The sequence below is a fragment of the Ovis canadensis genome, chromosome 1, assembly GCF_042477335.2.
Source record: "Ovis canadensis isolate MfBH-ARS-UI-01 breed Bighorn chromosome 1, ARS-UI_OviCan_v2, whole genome shotgun sequence".
Classification (NCBI taxonomy): domain Eukaryota; kingdom Metazoa; phylum Chordata; class Mammalia; order Artiodactyla; family Bovidae; genus Ovis; species Ovis canadensis.
The window spans coordinates 280927457-280940953 of record NC_091245.1 but is presented as its reverse complement, the minus strand read 5'-3'; the positions used below and the strand labels follow the sequence as shown (position 1 = coordinate 280940953).

General features: G+C 49.6%; 1 protein-coding gene across 10 annotated transcripts in view; it reads right to left on the bottom strand.

Moving 5' to 3' along the window:
* KAT2B (lysine acetyltransferase 2B) overlaps positions 1-13497 on the bottom strand; it is a 109250-nt gene that overhangs the window by 39259 nt on the left and 56494 nt on the right. For all 10 annotated transcript variants that reach the window (XR_011255502.1, XR_011255508.1, XR_011255509.1 and 7 more), the window contains exons 3-5: positions 13299-13444; positions 8936-9028; positions 7465-7646 (exon numbers count right to left, since the gene is read on the bottom strand). Coding sequence is in view for 5 of the 10 variants with exons in the window: in XM_069582560.1 (XP_069438661.1) it covers positions 7465-7646; positions 8936-9028; positions 13299-13444 (421 nt within the window). In the remaining 5 variants the exon portion in view is untranslated. The remainder of the gene's footprint in view (positions 1-7464; positions 7647-8935; positions 9029-13298; positions 13445-13497) is intronic.

Genomic DNA, 13497 nt, shown 5'->3' with positions numbered 1-13497 from the left:
CGAGGGAACAGAGGATGCCCCGTTTGGAGGAGGAGAACTCCCCCAATGAACCCTCTGAATAAAACTTAAAAGCTTCTTTAAAATGCCTACACAGCACTCACACCCCAACAGCTTCAGTGGGAAGATAAAGATCTCCACAACTGCTCAAAACTCAGTCAAAACGCAGGAAGTGATAAGTTTCTACCATCTGTCGCCTAGGTGTTCAGTGACTCAAAGTCAAAACTGCTTCTCATTGTCACGTGGGGCTGGAGGGGTGCCGGGCCCCCAAAGTCCCAAGACCTTTCCTGACGCCTGAGCATAGAGCGGGGCACAGGGCTGATGCAGGGCAGATTCAGGACACCGCATCAGCCGAGAAGCTGGAAAGCGAACATTCATCCGCCACCACCTGCTCCAGGCCCTCCCAGAGATGCAAGGCCTGAAATTCCCAGCAGTCGGGGCAGGGGGGCCCAGCGGACACCGGAGACCAAGGAGGGACCGGGCTTCAGTGCCCAAGTCCTGCTCCTCGGAGGAAGACCCAGCTCCCCCTCTTCAGGGGGAGGACCCCTCTCCCCAGACAGAACCCTCTGCCCCACCAGGGGCCTCTCCCCCCAGACAGAACCCTCTGCCCCAACAGGGACCCCTTTCCCCAGATAGAACCCTCTGCCCTGCAGGGGACCCCTCTCCCCTGGATGGAACCCTCTGCCCCGCTGGGGACCTCTCCCCTGGATGGAACCCTCTGCCCCGCCAGGGACTCCTTTCCCCAGATAGGAGCCTCTGCCCTGCAGGGGACCCCTCTCCCCTGGATAGAACCCTCTGCCCTGCAGGGGACCCCTCTCCCCTGGATGGAACCCTCTGCCCCGCTGGGGACCTCTCCCCTGGATGGAACCCTCTGCCCCGCCAGGGACTCCTTTCCCCAGATAGGAGCCTCTGCCCCGCCGGGGACCCCTCTCCCTGGATAGAACCTTCTGCCCTGCCGGGGACCCCTCTCCCCTGGATGGAACCCTCTGCCCTGCTGGGGACCCCTCTCCCCTGGATGGAACCCTCTGCCCCGCTGGGGACCTCTCCCCTGGATGGAACCCTCTGCCCCAACAGGGACCCCTTTCCCCAGATAGGAGCCTCTGCCCCGCTGGGGACCCCTTTCTGGCGCCCTTTCAGGTGAGCAGCCGAGTCCCACACGCCCGGATGGCTGGAGGAGCCTCAATGACTGTCAGTCCTCAATAAAGAGTGGAGCAATGTTCACTTACTCAGGCTTTCTGACTTATTCTTTATGTTACTCTGAATTATTTCAGCTCCTCTGTGTATGGGCTGGGGCCGTTTCATCTTTGGGGAAGGAAGCCTTCGTCAGTGTTCATTTGTCTACCTAGATTCAAAATTAACCTTAAAACTCTGCGACTATCTCTGTTTCTCTCAACTCTCCTGCCCTAACAGTTCACACCCAAATGTCACCCTAAGCCACAGGACCCAGGCGGGCATCTTGAGTGCTGCCTTACATCCTGTCAAGTTGGAAACAGTGGACCTTGGTAGCAGAAAAAACTAAAAGGTGCGTTTATCTCGTGATTTATACGGCGCATCATGTAGAAACTCATCACCTGCAAAGCTAGTCTTTGCTGGAAGTCAGTCCACGGCCACTTAATGAAGTTAGAATACTTGGAGCTGAAGGCAGGCTAGCTCCCAGGGAGCGAATTATGAAAGTACAAACGTAATCACAAACCATAACCATCAGATCAATTCCATGAGACTTAGGCAATTGTAAGACTGTAAATCTTAATGAAAGTGTGTCCAATGTGGTACAGCGGGAGATATAAGGATTTAAGGATTTAGAAGTGCTGTCCGATGAAGGCTTCTGTGATGACAAGGCTGCTGTGCGCCTGTATTGACAGTGTACAACAATCGGAATAGCCGTATGGCCACCAGCCACGTGTAACTGCTGGGCACTCGGACAAGTGAACACACATCTTCCTTTTCTATTTTAACTGAAGTATAGCTGGTTTGCAAGGCTGTGCTAGTTTCAGGCACGCAGCAAAGTGATTCAGCATTCTGTGTGCGGGCAGAGGCCCTTTCCAGGCTCCCCTCCCTTGCAGGCCATTATCACGGAGCCTTGGATGTGCTCCCTGAGCTGCACAGTCAGTCCTTGCTTGTCCATTTCACGCTCGGCAGCTGCGCCTGCGAGCCCCGAACTCCAGTTCATCGCCCCCACCCCTTTCTCTCTGGTAACCACGTTCGTTTTCCTGAAGAGACGGATTCTGGGAAGGATTGAAGGCAGGAGAGGGGACAACAGAGAGCAAGGTGGCTGATGGAGTCACCAACTCCATGGACGCGAGTCTGAGCAAAAGGCAGATGGTGAAGGGCAGGGGAGCCTGGCGCGCTGCCGTCCACGGGGTCACAAAGAGTTAGGCGTGATGAGCGACTGAGCGACAGCTAGCTTTAATCAGTGTAAAATCTACTTTCCACCAACAAGGGCCTACTGTATGGCGCAGTGAACTACCCTATGACAAACCACAGTGCCAAAGACTCGAAAAAGAACAGACTTATATTCTGCTAATGTACATGCATCTGCTCCATCGTGCCCGACTCTTTGTGACCCCATGGACTGCAGCCTGCCAGGTTCTTCTATCCACAGGATTCCCCAGGCAAGAATACCAGAGTGGGTTGCCATTTCCTTCTCCAGGGGATCTTCTTGACCCAGGGATTGAACCCACATCTCTTTACGACACAGACACACATATGTCCGAATCATTCTGCTGTATGCCTAAAACTAACACCACTGTAAATCAATAACACTGAAATTTTAAAATAAAGAGAGGAAAAAATATTTTAAAATTTACTTTCAAATGGAAACCCTGAGAAATACATTTTCATTAAACACAACTTTACTGTTTTGGTAGAACTCCATTTAGCTTTAACCACTTAAAATGTGGCAAATGAATTAAAATATGCTGTAATTATAAACCCCCCACACTGGATATGAAAGATTTAGTACTAAAAAAAGTAAAAGACATCATTAATAATTGCTCATATTGATTCCATGTGAAGTGATAACATTTTTATACATTGGGTCAAATAAAACACTATTAATATTAATGTTCTGTTTTATCTTTTTAAATGTAGTTACTAGAAAATGTCAAATTACAGATGTGGCTCACATTTGTGGATCATGTTAAATTCTATTCGGCAGTGCTGATTTTGAGTCTGAAGAGCATTCCTATCGATGGAGGTCACAGATGTCTGACACTCTACTGAAGACCGATGCTATTTCTGTTACAACAATGATAGTGATAAATATTATAAAATCATAAAATGTTATCTGAAGTACTTAACAGGTCATTCACTCTCCGCAGGGCAGAGGAAGGCAATGTACATTAATATTATCTGGTCAAAATTGTCAAATAAAAGGTTTTCGTTTATTTCCTCTGAAAACCACTTTACAGTCCTCAAGTTTATACTTTTTAGTTTAGTTGTTTTTGCTTCCAAAACTAACCTTATAAATGTCTAAGGGCACTGTACGAACAGACAGGAGGCGAGTCACCACGTTCTGGGTGCCAGGCGTGCAGTGAGACAAAAGGAGACAGGAACGGCTGTGTGTCTTGCTGCTCAGTCGTTCCTCTAAAGACTAACCTGGAAAGCAGGCTGTACCTAAACCCCTGGTTTCAGGTCTTCTCAAAAGAAGTGAAAGGACGGTTCAGTCCCTTTCGTGTGCCTAACAGAGACGGCATGGTGTGCCAGTCACTGACTGTTCAAACGCTCAGATTTTCACAGCTCTGGGGTTACTCGCAGTGACCCTGCTTTCTTTAAAACATGAGTAGAGCTGGGAGACACAAGTGCAGAAGGCCGTGGTGCCTGCTCACTGCTGGACGGCAAGTCCTACAGCTCTCAGGGCTTACATGACCCCTCCTGGTGCTGCTGCACTGAAGACTAGTCACTTTCAGAGTCCAGACTGGAAGCTGGCTCTCTGAAGCCCCGTCACACTGCTCCTCCCACAATTCATGATAAACACCATCCTAGGATCACACACCTAATTATGAACGTTCAGGAAGCCTGGTGATGGTCTATACCTCACAGTGCAATAGTTACAGAAAACTTTCACCAGACTCAATTTAGTTATATCTAATTTGCTTGGATTCTTACAAACATCTCGCCAAGATAAGCATAACTTCTAACTGTGAGGTGGTCTGCACAGCTCAGAATCTAAGGCGAATAATCTGCCACATTCCCTCAGTGTGGGCTTCTCTGGGGGTTCCGATGGTGAAGAATCTGCCTGCAGTGCAGAAGACCCGGATTTGATCCCCGGGTTGGGAAGATCTCCAGGAGAAGGAAGTGGCAAACCACCCCAGTATTCTTGCCTGGGAAATCCCACGGACAGAGGAGCTTGGTGGGCTACAGTCCATGGGATCACAAGGAGTCAGACAGGACTGAGCAGCTCACACTTTCACTTCAGCATACTCTGTTGGTCAGATGTACTTTAAGAAGTCATATTTCTCCGACACTTTTCCAGCTATTTTCTCATGGAATTATATTGGCACACCATCAGAAAATTTCAAAATATTTGTCCAGGTCTGTCTCTAAAACCACAGTGACTTCTGGGGGACATATAAAGGTATATTTAATATATACTCATATAGATTATTAAGGTTAAGTATACGTTAACATTAATGTATCAGATTTTTCAACATATAAAATATTTATATTTTGCCTAACTTCAAAACAGACAGTATAAGTAATATAAGCATTTCTACTGTTCAGCAAGTATTTAATCTTTCATGGGTAAGTCCTCACGTGATAAGGAACACAATCACTTTCTGAGTCTATCCTGTTCCACGAGGATCCTGTCTCTCCCACCTCCGTGCTCAGCACGTGGACCGCACGGACAAGCTGAGCCTGCCCTCCAGGGCCCTGGCTCCCGCCATCCCCACGGGCCGTGTTGCCCGCAGGGGTAAGAGGGCCGCGTTAGAGAAGCGGCATCAGTGAGACGGGCGGTGTGAGCTTTCCTCTGTTCTCAAGCGATCAGGACCGTGAGGTCTGACTCTAAGAGAGCCGAGCATCTCACAGCATTCACAGGTTGGTCCTCTCCGCTCCCCCTCTTCACCAGCAGGCCGGGTGCCAAGGGAGCTTCCCTATTATCACCCACCGAGGCTGCGGGTCAACCGCCCAGGGGCCAGCCGGTCACCGCCTAGAGCGGGACGCACCCACCCACGAAGGACGCACCCTCCGCCCCAGGGGAGGCTGGCCCCGGACCCTGCTGGGCTCTGGGCCGTCACCGCCCTTCCTTCAGCGACTCCAGACCCCGCGCTCTCCTCCCCCGGCACACGCTCCAGCTCGAGTCCAGCTGAGTCCCACGTTGACGGTGACTGAGGCTCGGAGGAAAAGCACCACCAGCGTCTACGCATCTCCCCGGGGGCGGGGCCGGGACGGGGCGGCGGTTCAAGCCCATCACTCCTTCCGCAACTCTGCGTCACGTTCCGGACTCCTCGAGGGTCTGCAATGCTGCCCATTTCCTGGTAATCCCCACATGCTACAAACTATTTTTACTCTGTTTTCTAAAATACAGTATTAACTCCTGTGCCGCTTCACAATGAATTCTCCTCCTTGATTAAACAGTCTTTCCTCTCTTAGAGTGGCAAATATTTCAGGGGTTTCGCTTTCACAAATATTCAGTTTTCTCAACTGTTCACAGATGGAGTTAAAAGATACGGGCCTTCCCCAGTGGCTCAATGGTCAGGTCCCCTCACCCCCACTGCAGTGGGGCTCGGTCTGCTCCCTGGTCAGGAAATTAAGATGCCACATGCCTTATTGTGCAGACAAAAAATAAAGTAAAATAAAACTTGTTAAACTATATATATATATATATATATATAGAGAGAGAGAGAGAGAGAGAGAGAGAGAGAGAGAGTTCTACTATTTCAACTCATCACAGTTACAATATAGGAACTACTATTAACACAACACTCTTGTGAAAATGAAGGTATCATTTTAAAAATGGATTATGAAGCAATCTGCAAATCCTATTTATACCTAAGATAAAATATTTTGTAATTCAAATTGTATACATTGTAGAAGGCTGGATGAGAGGCGAAAACTTGGATGTTACTCATAAAATCTGGTCAGTAATTAGAGAGGAAAGTTCAGCTTTAACTCCACCCGTTTCTACTTGTCATCTGTGGTTAAATCTGAGTACAAGTGATCTTTACAGGTTGTCAAAAAACATTGCTTATTTTAACTCAAGGGGGGAAAAAATGCTAAAAACAAAAAACCCTGAAGCAAGCTTGATATGCCTATACAATGTAAATGGGAAAAGTTATAAAAAAGGTGAATAAAGTGGGTAATTCAAGCCACTCTCTTCCTTAAAGATGAATATGTCACACTATTTTGTATGGTCCACGTTATGACACTTAAGTCATAAACGCAATTCTATTATTCTGCAAATCATAAGTAATAAAATTAAATTCCCATTTTAGAAAAAATACATGTAATCCAAGAATATGTGCAGAGTTTGATGTCCACCAACAGAGAAAAGTTGCATCAACAGACAACAGTGTAACCAGTAAAATGTTTAAACGGGGCAGGGCGAAGAAGATGCAAGTGCTCTCTTTCCTTTCATTCTAACAAACGTGAAACATGTATTCAGAGAGACAGAGACGGTAAGACCATGTATGTAACACTGTGACACTCACACCAAGGCGCTGAGACTGTGGTGGTCTTTCCTTCTTTGGAGAAGACTCTGGAGAGTCCTTGGACTGCAAGGAGATTGAAACTGTCCATCCGTAAGGAAATCAACCCTGAATATTCACTGGAAGGACTGATGCTGAAGCTGAAACTCCAATACTTTGGCCACCTGATGTGAAGAACTGACTCAGTGGAAAAGACCCTGATGCTGGCAAAGACTGAAGGCAGGAGGAGAAGGGGATGACAGAGGATGAGAGGGTTGGATGGCATCACCCACTCAATGAAGATGAGTCTGAACAAGCTCTGGGAGTTTGCGTGATGGACAGTGAGGCCTGGCGTGCTGCGGTTCATGGGGTCGCAAAGAGTCAGACACGACTGAGCGACTGAACTGAACTGATATTCTTGGGCATTGCATTTTTTTTTAAAGAGTAAGGTCTCTATATAATAATCACAGAGTCATAACATAGTTATCTAGACCAGCAGTGCTCAATAGAAATAGAATGCAAGCCACATATGTAATTTTAAATTTCCCAGTAGTCACATTAAAAACGTAAATAGCAACAGGAGAAATTAACTTTAACATATTATTTAACTCAATATATGCAAAAGGCTACCATTTCAACATGCAGCCAACATAACCACGACGGGTGAGATGCTTCGCGCTCTCTCTCGTGCAGTCTCGGAGGCCTCGGTTCAGGCCAGCCACACTTCCGGGGCTCAGCGGCCGTGGGGGGCGGCCACCGCACCAAGCCCTTCAGCTCGGAATGGCCCGGACCCTTCAGGCTCAGACCTCAAGGCCAGAGGGGAGGAGCCAGCCCCGCTCACCTGGTGTAGTTCTCCTTGTAGCCAGAGATGTCGTCGTTGGGAGAGCGCAGTCTTCGCTGAGACGGTGCCTCCAGGTGCCAATAGTTGATGCGGTTCAGGAACATTTTTGCCAGCTCAACGATCGTTTGCCTTTCTTTGGGTGGCAGGTGACTGAATTTGTACTGTACAAAGTTATTCACACCCTTAAAAGGAGGGAAGGCGATTTATTTATGCAGCTCAGCAATCCTGAACGCCCACCCAGTCAGCACCAGTGGTGGTCATTAGCAAAAGAACAGACAGTTCTCTATTCACAAAAACCTTTTTTTCCATTAGAAAACAGGAATGCCCAGAGGGAAGCATGCCTGGGGTCACAGCCTATGAAAAGCGACACAGAGGCTGGGGGCTGCAGTTCCCTGCCTGCTGCAATTATGAGCCAGCAAAGAAAAAACCCGAACAGTGGGCTGAAAAGGTCAAAACCCCCAAACAATAAAACATGGCTATTTTGCAGAAGAACTCTTGCTGTACAGTCCATAACAGGAGCTCACATATAATGAGACTCGTGGATAAATATGTTTTTACATTCACAAAATTTTAATCCAAAGTCTGCTAGCAAGGCCTTGCAATGACCTAAACCACGAGCCTGTAAACTCTTCACTGCCATTCTTTCAGGTTTTAGTAAACTTACCCTCCAAATTCTTACATGTGGAGTAATTTTGATATGAGCTTTTGAAAAAAAATCTGTGGATTAATTTAATCTGTCTTCAGAACACTCTCACCTAATTTAACTTCAAATAAAGTAACAATGAAATCTTATTTTGTAGGATTTGAAGACAACGTTTCTTCTACTAAAAACTGACTGATAAAACACACTTATTTGTATCTCATAGCACGTCTTCTGTAACTGCTCTCATCAGGAAACTCAGTCCAGAGTGTCTGATATTTAAATACTGAGAAGCTAAAAAATTGATACTGATGACAGATCCTGACAACACCCAACAGGAAAGGTCTGTACATGTTAACAGAGGCCCCACGTGGATCTCAGCTTCTTTGCAGGAATCAGAATGTGGCAGGAAGCCAACTTCTGGATACAAAATCTCATTTCTTTTCTGTGCTTTTTGCTTGGCTTACAATGTTTTTCACATTGCTCCTGAATTCCCTCACCTCAATAGACTTCTCAACAGTGCCAAGCACAGGGACAAAGACTTAATTTTGAAACATCAACACCAAGAAAAAGCCCATTTCATGTGTCCTGACGAGCTACATGTTCTACTTAATTTGTTTTTCTTTCCCAAACACACAGTGAATTCTGAGCATTCAGCAGCCGAACAGACAAAAGCTAAATCACTCACTACATGGAATATTCACTTCTGATCCAGAGGGCTTGAGACGGTTCCTACAGACTTGAACATCTCTAAGCCAGCTATGAAGATGAAGATGAGGTTTGTTCAGTCTTAAAGCAATTTTAAAAAGGGGGCTTCTCTTATTTTTTTACCTGTTCAATACTAGGTTTTTCAAAAGGGGGCTTCTTCTCCAAAGAACCTTCAACCACAGGTTTTCCTCTTTGTAAAATAGACTTCCTCAAGAGCTGTAAGAAATCAAAAAGTCAGTGTCTCTCTCTCTCTCACACACACACACACACCTGGCGTCTCCAAGCTTACAATCTTGTTGGGGAGAAAAGGGCCACATAATGGAGCTGGGCCAGGTCATATCGTGCTGTTTCCCACATACAAAAGGAAGAAAAACAAACAATTCACGATGCCAGCAGAAACATTCCAAATAAGTCACAAAGGCAGTAAGTGCTGTCTAAGCTCAGCTGAGAGCTCAGAAATCTGGGACTGAGGGAAGGCATCACAGCCGAGAAAGGGTGTACTGAGTGTGGAAGGGAGGACAGGTGTGGAACACAGCCAGATGGAACGGCGTCTGAGGGGTGACGGCAGCCTTGAGGAGCTCGAGGGTCCCGGCCTGTGAGGCTGCCCCAGCAGGTGGTCAGAGGGCACCCAAGATCATGGAGTTCGTAAGGCGTTTCATCAACGAAGATGTGAATCAAGAGTAATATGTAAGAGAACCCAATTTACCCTTCATTTTAAAATCTTCCTCTGAGACACGTAAGCTTAGGCTTTTCTCTAAAACACTCCGTGTCACACTTAGAGAGCCTTTGGAAGGGAAGTCACCATATTCCATTTATCTTAATTACGTTGCTGTTGTCTCCAAGTCACGTCTGACTCTTTGCAACCCTACGGATGGCAGCACACCACGCTTGCCTGTCCTGAGATCTCCCAGAGTCTGCTCAAATTCATGTCCACTGAGTCAGTGACGCCATCCAGTTACAGGCCAGTGAATTCTCACATCAACAGACAGGAGACCACCAGGGAGCCCCACTCCCCGTCCTGACCTGAGCTGTGAGTGGCTGGCCTCACACTCCACTCCGCACGCCAGGAGGCCCCCGCGGCACCCCCGAACCTCTCCTGCTCACCCCCTCACCACCCCGCTGCTGGCTTCCGCTGACCCCGAGGCCTGGAGCACCCTCTGCACATGCCCCCAGGCCACGCAGGGGTGCTCACGTCCTGGGGCACCTGCTCTAAACCCTGAGAAGGCCGAGGCCTGCTCGTAGGCAGGAGCCGAGTGCAGCGGCCGCGTGTCACAGGCGCGGTCCCGCCCCGAGGGGCTGCCTCGGGCTCCTGCGGGCGCCGCACATGGTCGCGGGCTTGCTCCCACTCCCCCTCCATGTGCAGAGGGCAGGCCAAGGGTCCCGGCATCGCCGAGCCCACAGAACAAAACGCCGCTCTGAATCCCGGCCATGAGAATCCCAGCTCCTCAAAGAGCAAACGCCAGAGGGAGAAAGACCCCAGAGCCAGTCATCAAGGCCCAACCTGGAAACTCGCCTGGGGCGGGCCTTCGCCGCTTGGTGCTGAACTTCTTCACCTTCCACCTCCGAGTGAGCCTTCCAGAACCCTTCCCACAGGCCACACGTGCAATCACTCGGGTATTCACGCACCCACGTGCTACATATTTATTACGCATTTACTTACATCTTTCCCTCCTTTCTCTATTGATTGCTTTTTCAACAGAAACAAAACATGGCAAACCTTCTCCCAGGAGGAAACAGAGGATGGGGTCTGACGAAGACCTCAGCTCTTCTAGAGGTGCCGTATCAATTACTCACACTGAGCATTTGCTGATCCTTTCAGGGTATCATACATGCCATCTTCACAAAAATAAAGGTACCGTAATGATAAGTTGTTATATGTTTCTAAGGATATCTAAAGACTGATCATCACATTTAGATACAAATAATTTGGGCTGTCTACTTTTTTTTCCCCAGTTAAAATCATTTGGAAAACTGACCCATCGGGGGTTTCAATTTGGATGAATAGGGGAGATGCTGAGTCTTAGCTTCCTTGTCTTAAAACAGGACGGAGCTGGGATTAAACAGGCAAATACTGAACATAAGATGTCGGCAGCAGCAGCGACGCTGGGCCCCTTACTTGCCAAGCACCTCTGCAGCTCTGCCTGAGCCATCTCATGAACCCTCCTCACAGCCTTTGGAGGGAAGTGCTATCGTGTCATGGTCTACACTTTTAATCTTTTTTTAACACCAAAAACATTTTGTCCTGGGGTGCAGCTGATTAACAGTGTTGTGGTAGTTTCGGGTGACCAGCGAGGGAACTCAGCCACACACGCATCTCGATCTACACTTTACAGATAAGGAAACAGCACGACCTGGCCGAGGTCGTGTCACTAAGGGATGCAGCCAGGCCTGGAAGCAGCCAGCTGTGCTCCGGCACCACGCCGACGGGCTCCAGGGCGAAATCAGCTTCAGAAAGCAGCTTTTCAGAGTTCATTTTCAACATCTAGGGCAAAAGTTTCCAAAATGCACTAAAATGTGTACCTGCAGTTTAACTTAGAGAGGTAGGGGACACAGGAACTGCTTTTCCAAAGCTAAGAAGAAATGGATGATTTTTTACACACTTGCCCAACGAGTGACTCTGGGGGAGGGGAGGGGAGGATGCTTAATACTTTGGGTTTTGTTCTCAGGAGCAAATATACATGCACTGGAAAAGATGAGAGAGGGAAAAAAGGCAGAGCAGTATTTTCTGCCTCTTCGGTGGTTCTAAACAGAACTGAGCAGAGGTCAGCAGGACGGAAACCTTCCCCTCCAGCAGGGCTCTGGGGAGCCACCCACCAGGGAGCTGAGTTCCAAGACAAGTCATAGTCGCAGCCATGCGGACGTTGCTTTTCTCCAACTGAGAGCTTTTTCCAAAAACGCTCTAAACAGCATGAAGAAGGTGGGGTTCGGTCAAGACGACTCAGGCCCACGGTCATGTCAACAAGCAGTCACCTGGAGGAGTCTGGTGACTGCTAACAGCTGTGCTCTCTTCCACCCCTCCCCCCATTACTTACCTTTTTGGTGTTAAAATCCCCACAAGATTCCAATGTTTAAAAATATAATCGCCTTTCCCACTCTTGCCCCTATCGACCCCAAATATTCCCAGTACTACATTCAAAGACAAAAGTTACCAGAAGAAGCAAAGGAACAATTATGTGTCAGGTAAATTCAGGCACTCCCTGCCCCAGCCCAAAGCGACAGGACCTGGGTCGGAACCCTGCCCTGAGATTCCTGGCTGCCAGAGCAAACCAGGAGACTCCCGGTCACAGGAAATGGGGCCAGCCTGGCGAGGAGACACAAACGCCTCCTGGGTGTCAGCTCCCATGAAGGGCTCGGGTTTGTTTTTAAGGTCCTTGTAAGGGCTACACCATACAGCATAGTCTACAGAGCCCGAAATGGTCGGTTTGGGATTTTGAAATTATTCCTTCTGTCAGCCACCTTTGCGAATCTACTTCTTGGTGGCCTGAATTTCTTGTTTCCCAGCCCACATCTACGGAGACAAGACTGGGCCCCTCTGGAGCTGAGGCCACTCCCCGAGGAGGCAGGGGGCGGGGAGCAGGGAGCCACCGACCGTGGCCCTCGCTCCTGCACTTAGGACGCCGAGTCCAGCCACCATCCAGCCAGGCCTCCTGCCTCCCCGCCACTGGGACCCCCACACTGGGCTGGGGGCTTCACGCCCACCGTGGGTCTTGATGCTCTGTGAGCACACGCACCCCGCCCCCCGACGCTGGGCTGGCCTGGGGGCTTCACGTCCACGGTGGGGTCTCGATGCTGTGTGACCACACGCGACCCCCACGCTGGGCTGGGCTGGGGGCTTCACGCCCACCAGGGATCTGACACCATGTGACCGCGCCCCGCCCAGAAGGCGCCTCCGCAGCCCTTTTCAGGGGCGGCCCCTGGCCTCCGCTCGTCTCTGGCAGCTGGCAGCTCATCTTCCCTAGCTGACTTGGGAAGTCAGTGCCACGCCTCCCTGGCCCTGGTCCCCGCCCGCCCACGCGGCGCGCACTCACTCTGCGGGCTCGGGTCGCAGGCTCACCACACGCTCACCACCACAGGCCGCATATTGCCGACCTGCTGACTGTCCCTGCCTCTCCTACTGAAACCTAAACTCCACGAAGGCAAGGACTTCGCTGCCCAGGGACCCAGGCTTCACGCCCACAAGAGCACCCGATAGAGAAGGCCTTGTCAGATGGGCAGACAGACACTTGGACACATGCTTGGATGGACAAATGGACGGACGGAGGGATGAACAGAGGGGCGACAGGAAGAAATCCATGAGCATAAAGATACCCGACTTGGCCAACACGTAGGAGGCACTCAGGGAGAGGGGTGCGCTCCGAGCACGGTGCCCACAGCGGAGTCCCCCTGGGGAAACGCGCCTCCGCAGACCCAGGGCCAGCTGCCCGTGACCTGCTGCATCTGGACAGACAAAGGGAAAAGCAAGCCTTTCCAGATGTGGACGTCTCACCTTGAACAGGTAGAAATAAACCTGCTTGGTGTCGGCATCTTCTTCCCTGTGGACACAGGTGAAGAGGTACTCCACATCCAGCACGATCCCCAGCAGTCTGTTCATCTCCTCCTCGGACACGTTCTCCAGGTGCGACACGTGAGCAGCTGCAGACAGAAAGGAGCAGTGCGAGTGAGCACGGCGCGCCCCTCCTTACGGC